The sequence below is a fragment of the Podarcis filfolensis genome (genome assembly GCF_964270895.1).
Source record: "Podarcis filfolensis genome assembly, chromosome: 2".
Classification (NCBI taxonomy): domain Eukaryota; kingdom Metazoa; phylum Chordata; class Lepidosauria; order Squamata; family Lacertidae; genus Podarcis; species Podarcis filfolensis.
Genome location: NC_139605.1, coordinates 105,491,911 through 105,510,919, shown reverse-complemented (window position 1 = coordinate 105,510,919; position 19,009 = coordinate 105,491,911). Strand labels below are relative to the sequence as shown.

The 19,009-nt window shown below is 45.2% G+C and overlaps 1 protein-coding gene across 4 annotated transcripts in view; it reads left to right on the top strand.

Annotated features, from left to right (window-relative positions):
• The window catches only part of ANKFN1 (ankyrin repeat and fibronectin type III domain containing 1), a 271,898-nt gene extending 266,028 nt beyond the window's left edge, over positions 1-5,870 (top strand). For all 4 annotated transcript variants that reach the window (XM_083598613.1, XM_083598612.1, XM_083598615.1 and 1 more), the window contains exon 20: positions 3,060-5,870. In XM_083598613.1, the coding sequence (XP_083454739.1) occupies positions 3,060-3,853 (794 nt within the window). In that variant the 3' untranslated portion in view covers positions 3,854-5,870. The remainder of the gene's footprint in view (positions 1-3,059) is intronic.
• The last annotated feature ends 13,139 nt before the right edge of the window (positions 5,871-19,009 follow it).

Below are 19,009 nucleotides of genomic sequence, written 5' to 3'. Positions count from 1 at the left end.
CTAGTCAGAACTACAGACTTCCCACATCAATGATGTTTTCTCAGGCTCCAAGATAACTCCATCAGCCTAGGTCAGGCATCCCCAAACTTGTCCCTCCAGCTGTTTTGGGACTACAACTCCCATCATCCCTAGCTAACAGGACCGGTGGTCAAGGATGATGGGAATTGTAGTCCCAAAATAGCTGGCAGGCTGAGTTTGGGAATGCCTGGCCTAGGTGTTCCATTGGTGTCCGCTGTCCTGAATGGATGAATTTGTCCCTTTCAGTTTCTTTCCAGGGACAAGCTGCCTAACGTATGCCCTGCTAGTTTCAATGGGTCTACTCTAAACAAGTCAAAATCTGGATATTAGCCGTTGTGAATACATCATTTTAGCTCATACCGTATTGGCCCAAATATAAGCCGCACCAGCATTGCCAGCAGCCTTTTCCCTTCCTCGCTCTCTCCCTTCTGGCCTTGGGGGAGAGGATGGGGAATTACGCACAGGGCGGCCGCCGCTTCCCCACGCTCCTGGCTGCATACCGTATGGTCACTAATATAAGCCACACTTTAACTTTTCATGGTCGGAATTTAGGGGAAAAGTGAAGCTTCTATTCAGGCCAATACGGTAATTTGAATTTCAAGTGCTTTAGACTTGTTGGCAGCTAAGTCAACCTAGATAGCTCCACTCCTGAAGGCTGTCTCTGTAGGCTATACTTAAGAAAAGATAGTTAAGAGCCCACCTTAGTAATCATCTTTTTATCAATATACTCCTAATCACCCTTTTACCTTAAAAGTTAAGGATTACCCAAGATAATGCCTTGGCAACCAAATATGGAACATAAGGAGAGACTTGCCCAGACTTGTTCCAGTAGGAAGCAACATATCTGAGGTGAGTTTGGAGACAGCAGAAAGGAAAGCTAATTAATTGGCTTACCCCTTTGAAGTTGCGTTGTCAAGAATCTGCAGCAAGGGTAGCCAACATGGTGCCCTCAAAATGGACTACAACACCCATCAGCTGCAGCCAGTATGGGCAGTTGTCAGGAATTATGGGAATTGTAGTCCGAAACATATGGAACCCCATTGGCTATTCCTGCTGTAGTTTGTACAGGTCCAACTTAGTACCGCGCCAAATATTTCTCCATGACAAAAAAGAAGAATCTTCAGAAATCCCTCCTCCACAGCAAACTGAATCTGTAAGATAGCTGTGAATTTCCAACTTATGGGGAAAGAGAGGGTAACAATGTCGACATTCATGTAAAGAAAAGTTCATCTCTGATCTAAACTCTAGGGTCTGACGGTTCCAGAAACAGTCCACAAGTTTCTTTGGGGAAGCCGTTCAAATACTTGAGGTGATTTATGCTGCAGCAAGCCTGGATTTGCCACAGAGTATACAAGGAACAAGAAGCCACAGCCAATCACATCTCCATGACAAAAAATATATACCTGTATGGTACATGAATCTACAAGCATGTACTTGCCCCTTTCGCAGTGTACACTTTTAAGTGAATATTTCAAACACTAAAGCACAGTGCTATGCAGCAAGCACTCTTACAGGAGAGTTTTAGGATTTGGTGGAAGCCCATTACATTAGATATATACCATTGCTAGTGTCCCTACACCATTGTGACCTGAGGTTTTTTTCAGTGGAATGCTACACTGGCATAGATCCCTACAGTTGGCACAATTCCAGGATGCAGTGTCATGGACATAATGGGAAGATGACAAAGGAAGGCCAGAATTACACCAAATCCAATGGTCCCACTATGAAATTAAATACTGCCTAATTATTATTTTTTAATAAAAATAGGATAGGTAGCACACTTCTCATCAAATTCTTAAGCACCTCCCCTTTTAGAGTTCATTAGGCGATATCGTGTGACACCACAGGAAATCCCATCCATACATTGTTTCAAAAGGAATTAATTCCATTTAAATTGCATGATTATTATTTTTTGCAAAACCCAATTTGCAAGAGACTGATAAATGCAAATTCTGCAAAATCCAACCAACCCATAACTGCTTTTTACTAGGTGCTATCAACTTAGTTGCCTTAGCATTCATGGAAACTAGAGCATAGGATCTGTCTTAATATCAGTGCTTTAAAAAAAATGTTTAGGGGTACTCTCATTTTCCTACTCATATTGAAATACTGCCCCTCAATGAGGCCAAACTTAGATTCACAAAACGTTTAGGGGTATGCTACCCCTGTGTACCATCCAGAAAAAGCACTGCTTAATAGCTTCTGTAATAAAGCATATCAACTGTTTGTCAGCATAGTCATATTTCAAAGGAGAAATTATATGGACTTCTGTTCAGACTAGGTAAAGGTAAAGGACCCCTGGATGGTTAAGTCTAATCAAAGGCGACTATGGGGTTGCGGTGCTCATCTCACTTTCAGGCTGAGGGAGCCAGCGTTTGTCCACAGACAGCTTTCCGGGTCATGTGGCCAGCATGACTAAACCACTTCTGGCACAACGGAACACCGTGATGGAAACCAGAGTGCATGGAAACACCATTTACCTTTCCGCCACAGCGGTACCTATTTATCTACTTGCACTGGTATGCTTTTGAACTGCTAGGTTGGCAGGAGCTGGGACAGAGCAACAGGAGCTCAGCCCATCGCGGGGATTTGAACCGCTGACCTTCTGATCGGCAAGCCCAAGAGGCTCTGTGGTTTAGACCACAGTGACACCCGTGTCCCCCCTTGTTCAGACTACAAGCATTATAGAACTAGCTAGTATCACTCTTGACAAATTTTGCCCTATTACTGCATCTAATTTATGTACAGTTGTACCTTGGTTTTCAAACAGAATGTGTTCCGGAAGTCCGTTCGACTTCTGAAATGTTCAGAAACCAACGCGCGGCTTCCAATTGGCTGCAGGAGCATCCTGCATGCAATCGGAAGCCGCGCTGGACGTTCGGCTGCCGAGGCAAAGTCCGCAAACCAGAACGCCTACTTCCGGGTTTGTGGCGTTCGAATTCCAAGTTGTTCGTGAACTAAGCTGTTCGGAAACCAAGGTACAACTGTATTGGGTGTACAGCCTGCCAGTGACTCATCCGTTGTCCTCCTCTTGTTTGCAGACTCCCAGCCGTACTCGGATGAAGAAGGCTGCTCGGAAGTTTTCCTTCCAACCGACAGCGACTACGACTCTAGCGATGCTCTGAGCCCAAGGGAGCTGGATTTGGTCTATTCGTCCTCGCAGGACATATCCCACCAGGCCGTGAGCTGCCTGAGCGGCAGCGCGCCAGACGTTCTCCAGATCCACGACATCAAGCCTTGCTTGACTCCCAAACAGAACTTGAGAGGGGGCGATACCTTGGAGGCTGACGTCGATCAGTCCAAAGAGCACCTGCAAAGCCTGTCGCTGGGAGGAGGGCTTTCCCCGAAATGCACGGAAAAGTCAGCCAGCTTGAGGCAACCCTTGAGCTTCTTGGGCAAGAAGAAACACGGAAAGCATCAACACTCCAGCTACTTCAGCCGGCACCATCGCTGGCTGCGCGTTCACAGCGAGAGCCAGTCCATCTCCCTCTCCGAAGGTCTGTATACTCCACATCTCACACGAGCTATGGAGTTCTCGCAAGAGCCTACCTCTGGCGGCGAGCAGATAAGTATCTCCATCGACTGTCCACGCAGCACATTCTTACCTCACGCTACGAGCCTCCCGGAAGAAGGGAAAGGCAAATACCAGGAACTGAGGCCGAGCATCCGCAGGATATATGTGGAGTCGTACGGCACCGGCGAGGATGGTAAATCCTGGGCGCTAGGCAGCCGGCCGGACGGACATGAAGATTTGCACATTTCCACAGGCCAGCGAATGGTTCCAGAAGATCAGTCCAGTTCCAACACGGCTGAGGTATACAGCAGCGATCTTTAAGGCTGTGCAGTGGCTCTGTTCCCCCTCAATACTGCCTTCAGGATGTGGTCGCAATTATTGCAAATGGAGGAAGAGAGAGGTCTCGCTTCAAAGCAACCTTTGCATTCTCGTCTTTGCCAGATGCAGTTCAGATTTACCATGCATTTCTGAGGTGCAGCATGAAAAATGGGCTTGTCTCTTGGAAACATGCATGCCTGTGCAACCATCTTGAAAACAGGGAGGCTGACCCCAGATGGTTAAGGGTTTTTCTGTGCTTTTAATAGGGCAGGGAGAAAGGTTATCCAATGAGCTTTCTTTTCCCCATGTGCAAAAGGGGCTTTCAGGGAAATGAAAAACATTCATGTCCCAAGATAATGGGCTTTCGATTATACTCAGAGAAGAGCTGCTTAAATTAACGGGTCTAACTTGGCCAGATCCATTAATTTCAATGGGTCTGCTTTGAATAGGGTTAATGTTGGATACAGCTCCATTTGCTGCCTGAGGAGGAACAGCAGCAATGTGAGCCAAACACACATTATTATTATTATTATTATTATTATTATTATTATTATTATTATTAACATTTATATACTGCCCTATACCCACAGGTCTCCATTTACTCCTCCATTTGCCCCACCGCTTTCCCACAAGAAAACCCAGTATTTCGTGCCAAATTGGAACAAACAGCAGTTGGGTTTTCTGCGGATTGCCGTTTATTCCCGTTTATCGCTAAAGAGTGGGTTTTCCGGGGTGGGGGGCAGCAGGGCAAAGGCAAAACCACTCAGACACATGCACAGAAAGTGTGGGAGAAGCAGAAAACTCCGCAGGCCCGTGCTTTCCAGACATAGGAGAAATAGACAGGTGGATGAGCATGGTGTGTAATGTCGATATATGGTGTGGCCAGTCGATTTATTTTGGTACCTGAAACTGAAAAATCCAGAGCCTTTTCCCCTCCCTGGCATAACTATAAATTAAATGGCTAGCTCACCCAAAATCAGCTGCCTAAGACAGTCACTTCACTTGGCTTAATGGTAGTGTTTATCCTGCAAGAAAAAAAGGGGGAGTGAGAGCTCTCTCTTTTTGCCTTCTTTCCTACTCCTAGTGTTCCCAGCCCCAATCAACTGCTGATTGGCTGCCATTTTTTGTTTCAAGGTTACTCTTCTTTCCTAGCCAAAGTGTTGCACCATCACATAGCAAATCAGATTTGGGCTGTGTGATGTCCCAGAGCATCATTCAGCATGAGGGCAACTCACGCGGCGCTGATAGCATTTGATGGTGTCAGTGACCTCGTTGTGTGCCCCAATACGATTGGCTACAGGACATGTTCATTGGTGTTAGGACAGAAAAGGCTGGCTTGAAGAAAGAACCGGTGCCAGCGGGGCAGCTGACTGGTGCTACGAAGTGGCACACCAAGGGAATGGGGATAAAGAGGGGTGCCCGTTTTGAGCTGGGGGGGGAGATTTGTTCTGCCGTCAGTCTGCCCCCATAGGGTGGGTGGGAGGAATCACACACAAAGATCTCCCCAAACATTCATTGGGAAAGGTAGTGCTTTGGGGAGAGGGCAATAAAACTGTCGCACAAAGCATTCCTAACTAAGCCCTAACTTTTGATATTTGCATGTCTGGGAGCAGCTGTAGAGGGAGAGGAATTCCTTTGGGTCATAGCTACTCTATGGCATTCAGCTAGCTGTTGCTGCAGATGATTTTCTCCACCTTACAAGTCTACCATTCCCAAAGGTCTTTGTGGGGAACCAGGACAGTTAAAAGCGATAGAGAATTGAAAGAGGTTTGCAATCTACATATTGCTTCTGCAAAGGGGTAGCATTGGCAATTCTGTTTGTAGGATGCCTGCGAGCTTCTCCTTTGCATCTCAAAAGAGGTTTGTTAGGCAATGGGGTTTGATGGCTTATTCCCATAAAACAGGCAGGATAAGAGACATGATTTTTCTCGCCGACCTGGGACCAATCCCGAAGACTGACGTGTTGTATTCTCTATGGCGTTGGAGCAAAAGGCATTTTGAAAACCATGATTCTTAACCTCCATAGTTTGCCATCATTTATTATAGTCGAAACTGCAGACACCAAACTTTAAAATATAAGCGTACCTCAAAACTCATGCCCAAGTTCGTACAAGATTCTAGCTGCTGTGTGGCCCCACATAGAAACCCAGTGGGCACAGTGACCTTGGTCCAAAATTCTCGCTCTACACCCCTGGAAATCTGAGCTTTAACTCATTATTACATAGGACATTTTGGATCATGAAGCAATCTATGAAGTGAAATGAAGGGTGAAATTAATCTCAGTTAAGTCTCTGTACTAAGCTGAAAATAGAGGGAAACTATCTAATAATGTTCATTTCGGAATTACAAACTAATCTTCCGCGGTAAAAACAAGCCAAAAACCTGGATCTTTTAGCCAAATTAACACCACCTCCATTCCCAAACAACTTATGTGTTCCCCCCTGCCCTCCCCATTTTGCTGATGTTATAGTTACTGTACAAACAAAAGATGACATTTTCATTTTATTCCATTTCATTTTAATACAGTGGCCTCGTCTGGACGACACATTTAAAGCTGTATCGTACCACTTTAAACAGTCATTGCTTCCTCCAAAGAATCCCGAGAACTGTAGTTTGTTATGGGGGTGATGGAAGAAGAAGACCCTAGAGAGCCTGGGTATTGTAGACAGGGAACTCTGGGAACTGTAGTTCTGGGGGGATTGGGGGTCTCAACTCTCAGCACCCTTTACAAACTACAGCTCCTGGGATATTTGCAGGGAAAACATGACTGTTGAAAGTGATATGGTTCTGCTTTAAATACAGGTGGCCCTGCGTCTTGCATAAACTTCTTTAAAGACCAGGCTTCACCTAGGGCTGATGTTAGCACTTTTTGAGAGAGTGGAAGCTATCGTTATAGAAACATTGCTGTGCATAGTATGCCAGTTTCTTTTGGCCCATTGGTACTGGTCGCACAGGTCTTGGAGGCTTCTGAGCTATCACAAACCTTGACCCCTTGTTAACCAGAGATTATGGTATGATGAATGAACGCAGCATTTCTGATGCTGTTGGACTGCAGTTCCCATTATCCATTCCCACTGGCCATACTGACTGCAGCTGATAGCAGCTGGAGTCTGAAGGGCCACCGTTTCTCCTTTGTACAAATCGTACTGTTGGTTTTATCACCAAATTATGTGTGAGGACCAGATGATCAGGGTAGGGAGGACATACCCTCCAACATTTCTCCAATGCAAATAGGGACATCCCATTCCATAATGATAATTTTACTATTTATACCCCACACATCTTACTGGGTTGCCCCAGCCACTCTGGGCAACTTCCAACATATATAAAAACATAATGAAACATTAAACATTTTTTTTAAAAAACCTTCCCTATACAGGGCTGCCTTCAGATGGCTCGGGGGTCAAATAACTCCATACCCTCCAACATTTCTTCAGTGAAAATAGGGATATCGTAAGGAAAAGCGGGACATTCCAGGGATCAAATCAGAAACTGGGACAGCTTCTCTAAATCAGGGACGTCCCTGGAGATTAGGGACACTTGGAGGGTCTGGGAGAGAGGGGTGTCAGTTTTCTAGTGCAATGGTGGATGCTAAGTCTGAAAAAACCCTACTGCCTGAAACCATCCCCTGTGCCGCCCCGCCCCAAATTTTGATGTTGAGTATTCCCTACCTTGCTGTTTGCACACATATTTGCTGAAAATTCAAAGTGTTCAAATACTTGATATGTGCATTTGATATCAAATGGCATTTGACTTTAATTCTTTGGATTTGAGTGTTGATACTGGGCAATACATGATAGCTGGGAAGCAACAGCATTTCACGTTTGATAGTATTTTGGCAATTTACGGGATTTCTTACTTAAAGCTTACTAAGCTCAGAACAGTCAGGACATGCCAACATTATATTTAAAGATGCAATACTATACACACTTATTGGAGAGCAAATCCCATTAAACTCTGCAGAACTTACTTCTGGGTCGACATGCACAGGAGTGCACTGCATACCTGTCAGAGCCTAAGATTAAAATTTCAAAGTAGAAACAGTCAGAATTCAGAAGGCAAAATTACATTTCAACAAACTTCAGGTGTTTACTTGTTTCAGCGCTAGGGGTTGCTAATTGTCCTCTTGCACCTTGCAATTTAATGACATAGGCACACTCCCTGAAGTTATGGATACATACAAGGAAGTTCAAGAAAGATATGGTCCTGACAAGCTGTTCTGCAATTGCGACTAAAAGCTGATAAATCAACATGCTTCAGTTTAAGTGAAATGAATAACACTGCAATGAAAGCCACTAAGCTGGGTTGAATCACGTAAACGTGGGCTTAATCCTATCAGAGCCCTCACGTATCTCTAGATCACAAGAGCTCCCAAATTAATTCTCGGCCTAAAATTCGGTTTTCATGTATAACTAGCTAGATTTGCACCCATCATTCATTGCTGTCAGGCTGGCCCACTTACTGAAATCCCGGCTCAAACACTGTCCAGTTAAAAACACCCCTCTCTGTTTGCCTTCTGAATTAACTACTACACATTCATTAATGATTGGGTCATTTTGCATGCATGCATGCGTAGATACAGCAAAGGCACCCCACACAGAAAGCTATAAATTACTACTTCATTGCTGAAGTGTAAATATTTTTAAATGGAGCCAATGAAAGATTCGAAACGGTGGGGAGGAGGGGGAGGGGGAGAGGGGCTTCGTGTATATAGGGAATGGAATGTTTTATCCTGAACGTTTACGCTTGGGGTATTTAAAGAGAAATGTTTTGGAAAGAAATGGTGCATCTATCTGTTGCATGTATTACACACACACACACACACACACACAAAATGTACAAAGTTGCTGGTCAACTCTTTTTAAACACATGGCTTGTGACTGTTATGTAAAATATATATATACACACACACACACACACACACACACACACACACACATACATACATACATGTATGTATGTATTTATTTATATCTCCAGTGCCGCCTTACTAACAACAAGGCTGTAGTGTGTTTGAAAAAGATGCTGTGCAGCTTAGAGGCTTCTAAGGTTCTGAATTCAGAGTTTCTGCAAAGTGTCAAACTTTGCCATCAGCAAAATATATTTTTAGAACAGGCCCCTGTGTGTCTCTGTGTGTGGTTGCAGAGGCAAGTTCCTCCATGGTGGGGTTCCTTCTCGTTTCAGTCATTGTGCTCTTTTACTTCATACGGCAGGAAAAGGGGATGCCTCATCTTCTGATGTTGTGGTGTCACAACGGCAGATTTCCCCTGTGCCGGTAGAGTAGCGAGAAGCTCAGTTATTGGCTTCTGCTCACGATGCTCTCTTCAAAACAACAAGAAGGCTGGGTACCCTCATGGTGTGCCAAGACCCACACCATGACAATATGGTCTGGATTCCTTACTCTTGTTCCGGGCAGGAGCTGAGCACAATGGCTGACAAACTAAGGTTCAGAAGAACAAGGAGACAGTTAATCCACCATGAAAGAGATCACTAATTCTGCTGAAAGGTAGAACCACACTGTGGGAGACAGGCAGTGCTATTTTTCTAGAAAAATAGGTGCTGGAACTCACCATAAATGCCTCCCTTGTTCTCTTATAGTGGCAATGACCGCTCCCCACATTAAACAGGGGGCACCCTTTGCGTGGACGCGCGCAGCCCCTGGACCCGGTGCGACTCCATCAGCACAGGCTTGGCTTCGCCTTCCCCCAGGTGGGATACCTGGAGGTCTCTGCCTACCTCAGTCAGTTGTCCAATCCCGTCTGGGGGGAGCGTTGCCAAGAAGACTAGGCCAGGTAGGGGAGGGACTACCTGCCCACACAATAGAGGGAGGATCTTACCTGGGAATCCTCACTTGGCTCCAGAGCTTCTCCCACCCTACCCACCCTCAGTTAAGTCTTATTTTGCAGGTTAACCTTTTCCTCACAGGTATGCGGGCGCTGCTACGTCAAGGTTGCTGTTGAAGGGCCAGAAAAGAATTCCCCTGCATTGGCAGGTTTTGCCTTTCCCGTAGCAAAACGTCACAACTTTGGCGGTATCAGGCCTTGGGCGGAATCCTTTAGTCTATCTTCCTGAATGGTGGGGGGCGTGCAGCGGTGACCCACGCCCCCTTCCTCTTTGCAGCGGTGATACCAGGGTTCCCCATTAAAGGGGTTTCTGAGGGGAGACTTTGACCGTACGCCAAGAGGTCGTCATTGCTCTCCCCTGCGACGGCGGCGTAATGGGGGCGGCTATCTCTGCTTGAACATATGTTCTCCAGAGCCAGCCCATCCCATCCCCACACTGGATAGCCCTGATGTTCTCTAGATCCCTGGCTGGGGACTGGGGAGTGATAACGCCCAATGCCTGAGCCAAGGTCTACCCACATCTGAAATATAATAAAGTTGTGGCCAATTTAATCCCATAGCACGTTGTCTTGAGTCATTATTCCACATGGGGGGGCCGCCCAGGGTTTGGGGGACTCCACCTGTCCACACAATGGCACCCACCTGAAAGGTGCTGGAACTGAGTTCCGGCAAGTTCCGGCTGGAACTAAAGCTCCAGAGACAGGCATCCTAAGAAGATGCAAGGCCTGCGTCTTTGGTTCTGCCTTCTCCTGGTTGCATGAAAACAAATACTGCAGTATTCTGTGAGACCTACTACTACCACCAGAACCGGCCTGCCCATGAGGCAGACTGAGGCAGCCACCTCAGGCTGAGGAACCCCACAGCTAGCTACCCCCTGGCACTCCCACAACCACCCCTCCCTGCCACCATAGAAGCAAGGAGAAGCTGTGATGGCCACTTCTGGTGAGATCTTGCTGGAAGCCACCACTGTGCAACCCTAGTAAGTGAAGCTTTCTATAGCAGGGGGGTGTCACCTTCCTGTTTCACCTCAGGTGGCAAAACAGGACTGGCTGTCTCTGCACCCACCACTCCCAGCTCAGTTTTTCAGGGTCCCTCAACTGGTCAGTGGAGTGCAAGGAGCATGGACGTGAGGAGTCAAGAGTGACACAAGTCTTCTCCACCCAATACTTCTCTACGAAACAGGGAGAGAACTCTCTGATTTCTTCCTCTTTTTTTGTCCCACTTCAATTTCAGCAACTGGTGACATCCTGACCCATTTCCTCCCCGCCCCCTTACAGGTGTTGACTCTGACTAAAGGTTTTGGCCCTCTGTCCAGGATACGGAAATTATATTCATATACCATGCTATTTATATGTCAAATTTGTGATCTAAATGGCTGGCAGCATCATAGCTGTCAACTTTTCCGTTTTCAAGGGAAATTCCCTTATTCCGAATAGGATTCCTCACAAGAAAAGGGAAAAGTTGACAGCTATGGGCAGCATGTTTTATGAAACACAACTCTTGGCAGAACGTTGGGGCTCCTGGCTTCCCCCTCAGAGAAAACACCATCTAAAGTGAAATGCATGAGACAGATTAAGTGCTAGAGTCGTCTTGACTACAAAATCAGTCCCACTGGTTGCTTGAGATGACAATATTCATAGGGTTACCACTGAACCAGCAAGGGATTCCATAGATGTACCCAGAATCCTTTGCGGTTCCCCAGAGGATGCTGGTTCAGTTGCTCAGGATGCAAAGCATATTGGGCTGACCCGATTTAATGCCGTCCGGCCTTGTTTGTATATAGCAAGTTGCCTGTTTTATTTTTTTCCTTGTCCTTGTTCCTATTCTTATTGTAACTTGTTGCTATCCATGCAACTGAGTGTAAGTTTAAAAGTCTCAACTTTGGTACATTAAAATGCACAATTTTGTGTGCTTAAAAACTCTGTACATACACAGGTGCACAATAGATACTGTGTTAAGTGTCCTCTAGGGATTTTGCATCCCGAACAATATTTTCCTGTATACATTGCTAAAAACGAAACAGAAAATGTTTAAAAATACTGTTGTTATCTCTTGTGCCTCTTGACTTGTGCTTTGGAAAGAGGCTGGCTCTTAACGCTAAATATGAAATGAATCTAATTTTCGACAACATGTATTTTTGATACCTTCAAATGTATGAAATGCTATTTTAAAGAGAAAAAAATTGATCAGCCTAAGAAATGTTAAATCTATTTGAGTGAATTGTATTCATAGCCATAAAAGTTGTTAGTTTTTTTGTTTTTAAATTGAATTTTATTTTCTGTCTAATAAGATATCTTGAGGCAGGAGCCTTTTGAAGTTTTTAAGACATCAAATGCTGTTTTAATTCTTGTTTGAAATGCATTTTCAGTTTATTTTTCTTTCCACTGTTTAAGGAAATATACAAGGATGGATTCAGTTCTCAGATCATTTAGCCTTTGCAAATCCTCTTTCATTTTCATAGGATTTGCTCTGATGTTTATCGAATTGAGCTGCAGGTTACCATATATACTAATGCACCATCCAGCGATTAATATGGGTGGGTGTGAGTTGTTGATTGGCCCTCTTTGCAAACAACCTAGTGTTTGACTTGATCTGTTTGACTTATATCCGCATGTGCAACAAGAAGCTGTATAAAAAGGTAAAGGGACCCCTGACCATTAGGTCCAGTCGTGACCGACTCTGGGGTTGTGGTGCTCATCTCGCTTTACTGGCCGAGGGAGCCGGCGTACAGCTTCCGGGTCATGTGGCTAGCATGACTAAGCCACTTCTGGTGAGCCAGAGCAGTGCACGGAAATGCCGTTTACCTTCCCGCCGGAGCGGTACCTATTTATCTACTTGCACTTTGAGGTGCTTTCAAACTGCTAGGTTGGCAGGAGCAGGAACCGAGCAACGGGAGCTCACCCCGTCACGGGGATTCGAACCGCCGACCTTCTGATCGGCAAGTCCTAGGCTCTGTGGTTTAACCCACAGCGCCACCCACGTCCCTAGAAACTGTATAGCCACTGCTTAATTCTCCTCTTCCACTACATAGGAGCCAACTCCTAGGGGTTGATGTCCGTACAGGCCCCCCAATAAAATATTTGAGGGGCCGGGCCCCCACTAAGCATTGTCATTCAAATTGTGTCCATGTGCCATGTCTTGTGATTGATTATGCAGTGGGGGGCTTATCTGCCTCCACCCAAAAAAATGCTATTCAAGTTGGCACCCCTGACCTGGTGCTGACCTTTAAATCCCTAAATGGCCTCAGCCCAGTATACCTGAAGGAGCATCTCCACACCCATCATTCAGCTCCAAGGGCCTTCTGGCAGTTCCCTCACTGCGAGAAGTGAGGCTGCAGGGAACCAGGCAGAGGGCCTTCTCGGTGGTGGCACCCACCCTGTGGAATGCCCTCCCATCAGATGTCAAGGAAATAAACAACTATCTGACTTTTAGAAGACATCTGAAGGCAACCCTGTTTTTAATATTTGATGTTTTATTGCCTTATATTATTATTATTATTATTATTATTATTATTATTATTATTATTCTGTTGGGAGCCGCCCAGAGTGGCTGAGGAAACCCAGCCAGATGGATGGGATATAAATAAATTATTATTATTATTATTATTATTATTATTATTATTATTATTATTAGTTGTTGTTGTTGTTGTACCCAGCAATACAATAGATGGCATATTTTTCCCCTAGGCACTGGCCCCCTCTGAAGAACAAACTTAAACTATTTGTGGGACACCTGTTAATTGCAAAATTTACTACTACTACTACTGCTGCTGTTGCTGCTGCTGCTACCACTGAGCTGTGGTTCCCATCCACATACCCTCCAACATTTCTCCAGTGCAAATAGGGATGTCCTATTCAATAATAATAATAATAATAATAATAATAATAATAATAATAATAATAAGTGCCCCACTCATCTGACTGAGTTGCCCCAGCCACTCTGGGCAGCTTCCAACAGTCCACCTGAAAATGCCATGGAATGAAATGAAATTGGCCATCACAGGAATATCTTCATTGGGTTCCAAACTGAGGGTTTGTGCATCAGTATATAGGGTAACAAACATTCCATACTGAAGTCACCTTACAATATGAAGTCTCCCAGGCAGAACCCAAGTGCCCAGGCTCCACCAAACCAAGAGCACTGAAGCACATTGGGCGGCTTTGATGTGCGAGAACAGATTTCACAACAACAACAACAAGGGCAGCCAAGGAGTCTTGGGCCAAAGCCAAAAGAATTCTAACAATATTGTGTGCCCTTCCTTGAGCTTTTAATTTCCAAAGATGACAGCTTTGTTGCATGTAGCAAAAACAGAAAAAAACCATTTATCGTAGCACAAAGGTGATTTAACAACCCCCTCCCCCCCCCAAAAAAACCAGGCCACTAAAACTAAAACAAAAAAAAACACCTTTTTTGTGCATGTGTTTTTATTGGCTTTGGTGCATTTATGCATGGACCATGATGGATTGGGGGGGCCTGGTTGGGTTGTATATCCTTACCGGTGCTTATGATTTCTTCTTTGCATAAGAAGTCATTGAGGTGAGCATTTACAACTGCCACAAAACTCTTTTCTGAATTGTCATGTCTTGCTGTGAAGGAAGGACTGTTCCGTTTTCCAACTGCCTCTGTGTCGTACACTGAAACGCTTTAAAAACCAACTGGAGAGAAAAAAAACCAACTGTGAAATGGACCTGTTTTAACAGCATGTTTGTGATTTGCTCTTATGACAACAACCGCCGTTTGACTTTTCCGTTCTCAGATTCCAAATGTGTCGTCTTCTCCTGGTTAAAATGTTGCCTTTCCTTAATGATCCTTATTTTATTTTTTATTTTGTCTTCAAATAATAAAATGAAAACCTTTAAAAAAAAATAACACACACAAGGATATTTACATTGTTTTATTAGCATGCTTTCTAAACTCTGCATTGTTTTTTTTAATGGATTCTGGTCACCTCCAGATTGTCGGTATTTTGAAAGAGGGATTCAGTCACATACCGGAAATTTAGATTTGTGCAGTTCATGAGGATAAAAGCATTCTGTTCCTCTAGCACTGTGTTTCCCAAATGGGGGTTCTCCAACTGTTTTCAGACAACAATTCCCATCATCCCTGACCACTGGTCTTGCTAGCTAAGGATGATGGGACTTGTATAAGGATGGGGGTTTACAAATAATTCATATCTGAGTCCCCCCCCCCTCTTTTAAAATTAATTTTTATTTTCTTCCTTTCCCTCCCTCCCAGAAACTAGCCAAGCCCTCAGATCTCCTTCAGGAATGGGGAATCTGTGGTCTTCAATATCTTTTGGGATTTGAACCCAAATAAGCCCCAGTCAGCATGACCAGAAGGTCAGGGATGATGGGTTTTGTAGTCCAACAGCATCTTGAGGTCCACAACTTCTCCAACTCTGATCTGGTGGAATGAGACATCAAGTAGAGGCATTAACAACTTCGTTTTGCACTAAAAGGTGTTTCAGCATACTTAAGAAAAGTAGGATGGTGTTCTGAGTTGAGGACCCGCCACCCACTTAGTGATAAATAAGACACAAGGACACATGTATTTTAGGTTAATGGGCTAAAGAAGGCCACAACTTTATTGGTTACAGCATGTGGGTGGTATTGGCTTAGGCATTAGATCAATCAATCTATACATGACTCCACCCCACTCAGCGGGGAGTCATTTGAGGGTTAACAACCAGTGGGAGGAGCTTGCAAATACAACTGGAAGCATCCTCTGATGTCACCGGGGGTCATGCCATGGCCCTAGCCACCAGCAGGGTAAAGGACAAGATCTATGACCGCCGGATCCCTTTAACGGAATACCCAAAAGGTGAGAGGTAGGTGATGGCCACAACCTGCCCTTCAACACGCCACACATATTCCAATGCCTAACCGGCAATACCCAAAAAGTTGTGACGATTTGCTACGAGGTAGGCAAAAAACCAAGAGGCTGGTGCCAATTTGCCAAAGGGATCAAAATTCCTACCAGGCCCCCTGGGCAACCAAGGCAACCTACCAAAGTCCATAGCAAGGTCAAAGCATAAAGGTAAAGGGACCCCTGACCATTAGGCCCAGTCGTGACCAACTCTGGGGTTGCGGCGCTCATCTCACTTTATTGGCCAAGGGAGCCGGCGTACAGCTTCCGGGTCATGTGGCCAGCATGACTAAGCCGCTTCTGGCGAACCAGAGCAGCACACGGAAACGCCGCTTACCTTCCCGCCAGAGCAGTACCTATTTATCTACTTGCACTTTGATGTGCTTTCGAACTGCTAGGTTGGCAGGAGCAGGGACCAAGAAATGGGAGCTCACCCCATCGCGGGGATTCAAACCGCCGACCTTCTGATCGGCAAGTCCTAGGCTCTGTGGTTTAACCCACAGCGCCACCCGCATCCCAGGTCAAAGCATAGATATGACCTAAAGGGAGGGTAGACGGGTGATCCAACAAATTCAGGAAGCAGAATGGAGGCACAGTGCCGCCGCAACAGCTTAAATGCAGCTAAACCCCGCCCCCCAAGCCAGCTCTATTGGCTAGCTGAAGGGCTCGGCAAGGCAGCTGGGATAGCTGACACAGGGGGCCGAATACGCCCCCCCCTGCCGACGCAGGTACCGGCTCCCGCTCACAACTCCTCCCCTCTGGTAGGAGGAGAGGTCTTATTGAACCAGAGGCCCAAGTAAGGTAAAATGAGGAAGCCCATTTATTAGAGAAGCCATTCTCTGTATCCAGAAAGGGAAATGGCACAAAGCAAATCAATTATCATGGCCGTAACTGTAATGAGACCAGGAAATGAGGCATGTCTAACTGAGTCTCATTCATGGATTAGGGAATACGGTAGTTATTGCTGGGTGCTCTGTTGTAGCTAGAGCAAACTTGGCATGTCCAATTCCTGGAAATTTTGTAATTTTCCATATTCATTTACTTGATTGGTTCTATCTTTGCAGCTCTTGGGGAAGATGCGAAATAGATGTGCCTATATATTGTCATGCTGATTTTTTAAGATAAAAAACCATATAGCAAAGCCGCTAAACAGTTGATATATCCAAATGATTGCAAATATGCTCCAGGTTTTCCCTATGGGCAGCCTTCCACAATACCATTATCCAGGGTGGAAAGAGTTCATAATCTGAGGGCAAGGAAGCAGGGCAGTTTAGTGGCTGTTTACTGGGTTTTTAAAAAGTCTTTTTCACACTCTCAGAAACACTCTCCTCTATACTATCACACATGGAATACACAGCTGAACATTGGCTGAGACTAAGCTCTGCAGGCAATCCATAGCTCCACTATTTATCGAGGGTGGATATTACAGTGGTACCTCGGGTTACACACTCTTCAGGTTACATACGCTTCAGGTTACAGACTCCGCTAACCCAGAAATAGTGCTTCAGGTTAAGAACTTTGCTTCAGGATGAGAACAGAAATCGTGCTCCGGCAGCACGGCAGCAGCAGGAGGCCCCATTAGCTAAAGTGGTGCTTCAGGTTAAGAACAGTTTCAGGTTAAGTACAGACCTCGAGAACGAATTAAGTACTTAACCCGAGGTACCACGGTATAGAAGGAAAGAGGCAATATTCTGTTTCATATTCCAGAATGGCTAAAGTACAAGCAACAGGAAAGTAGCCATGTTAGTCTCCTGCAATAAAGCGACCTTAATTCTTATAACTCCTAGCACTAAAATCCAAATCTAGGCTCTTACTGAGAGAGGGCACCCCATTGCAGAGGTTTCCCTTCAGGGATTTCTGCCATTATTGGTTCCATGAAGAAGACCTTATCCCCTCTCAACTGACATGGATGAGGGGAAAGGGGGACACTTATTCACCTGTGGTGAGAATGTACCAGGGCAAGCCAATTCTGAGTTTGGTTGTTCTGAGTCTCTGGTATAAATAGCAAGCTTTTGGTCCCTGGCCCTATGTTGGCGTTGCATTTGGATGAAAGCGAACAGAAACCCTTGGTCCATTGTGAAGAACTAGTATCACTGTTGATGTCAGCTGGTCGAATGGAGGGGGCTAGATGGTAGAAGGCAGTAGAAGGGCCCACAAAGGAAAGATGGTGGGCCAAAGAGTGGGCAGTAGATTTGGGGGAATACTTGACACATCACTGTAGAGGTGTAACTAAGCAGGATTGGTTTTGAAACTGTATGATTGCAATTTGTAATAGTATTAATAGTAATAGTAATTTATTATTTGTACCCCACCCATCTGGCTGGGTGTCCTCAGCCACTCTGGGCGGCTTCCAACAAAGATTAAAAATACATTAAAATGTCACACATTAAAAGCTTCCCTGAACAGAGCTGCCTTCAGATGTCTTCTAAAAGTCAGATAGTTGTTTATTTCCTTGACATCTGATGGGAGGGCGTTCCACAGGGTGGTGCCACTACTGAGAAGTCCCTCTGCCTGGTTCCCTGTAGCTTAGCTTCTCACAGTGAGGGAACCACTAGAAGGCCCTTGGAGCTGGACCTCAGTGTCTGGGCAGAACGATGGAGGTGGAGACGCTCCTTCAGGGATACTGGGCCGAGGCCGTTTAGGGCTTTAAAGGTCAACACCAACACTTTGAATTGTGCTCAGAAACATACTTGTCAGTTTTAAGAACAGAAACAGCATCTCCTAACAACCCCCAGTGATTCACACCATGCTATGGAGAGAGTATTTCCCAGTGAGATTTATATTTCCATTTGTGGCAAAGCTGGAGGTCTTGATAAGATTGCTCCATTTATGAATTGCCATCAGCAATGGCATGATTTTGTTGCTTGCATATATAGGTTTGTGCAGGAGCCCTGAACTCTTTTGACTCTGAAAACCTTAGCCTCAGGGTGCTTGGTATAATAATAATAATAATAATAATAATAATAATAATAATAATAATAATTTATTTATTTATACAGGACTGCCTTCAGATGTCTTCTAAATGTCAGGTAGTTGTTTATCTCTTTGACATCTGATGGGAGGGCGTTCCACAGGGCGGGCGCCACTACCGAGAAGGCCCTCTGTCTGGTTCCCTGTAACCTCACTTCTCACAATGAGGGGACCGCCAGAAGGCCCTCAGTGGGGGTGGAGATGCTCCTTCAGGTATACTGGGCCGAGGCCATTTAGGGCTTTAAAGGTCAGCACCAACACTTTGAATTGTGCTTGGAAACGTACTGGGAGCCAATGCAGATCTCTCAGGACCGGTGTTTTATGGTCCCGGTGGCTGCTCCCAGTCACCAGTCTAGCTGCCGCATTCTGGATTAATTGCAGTATCTTACCTTCAAAGATAGCCCCACGTAGAGCACATTGCAGTAGTCTCTCTCTCTCTCTCTCTCTCTTCAACACACACTTTTAAAGAGATGGACACGTA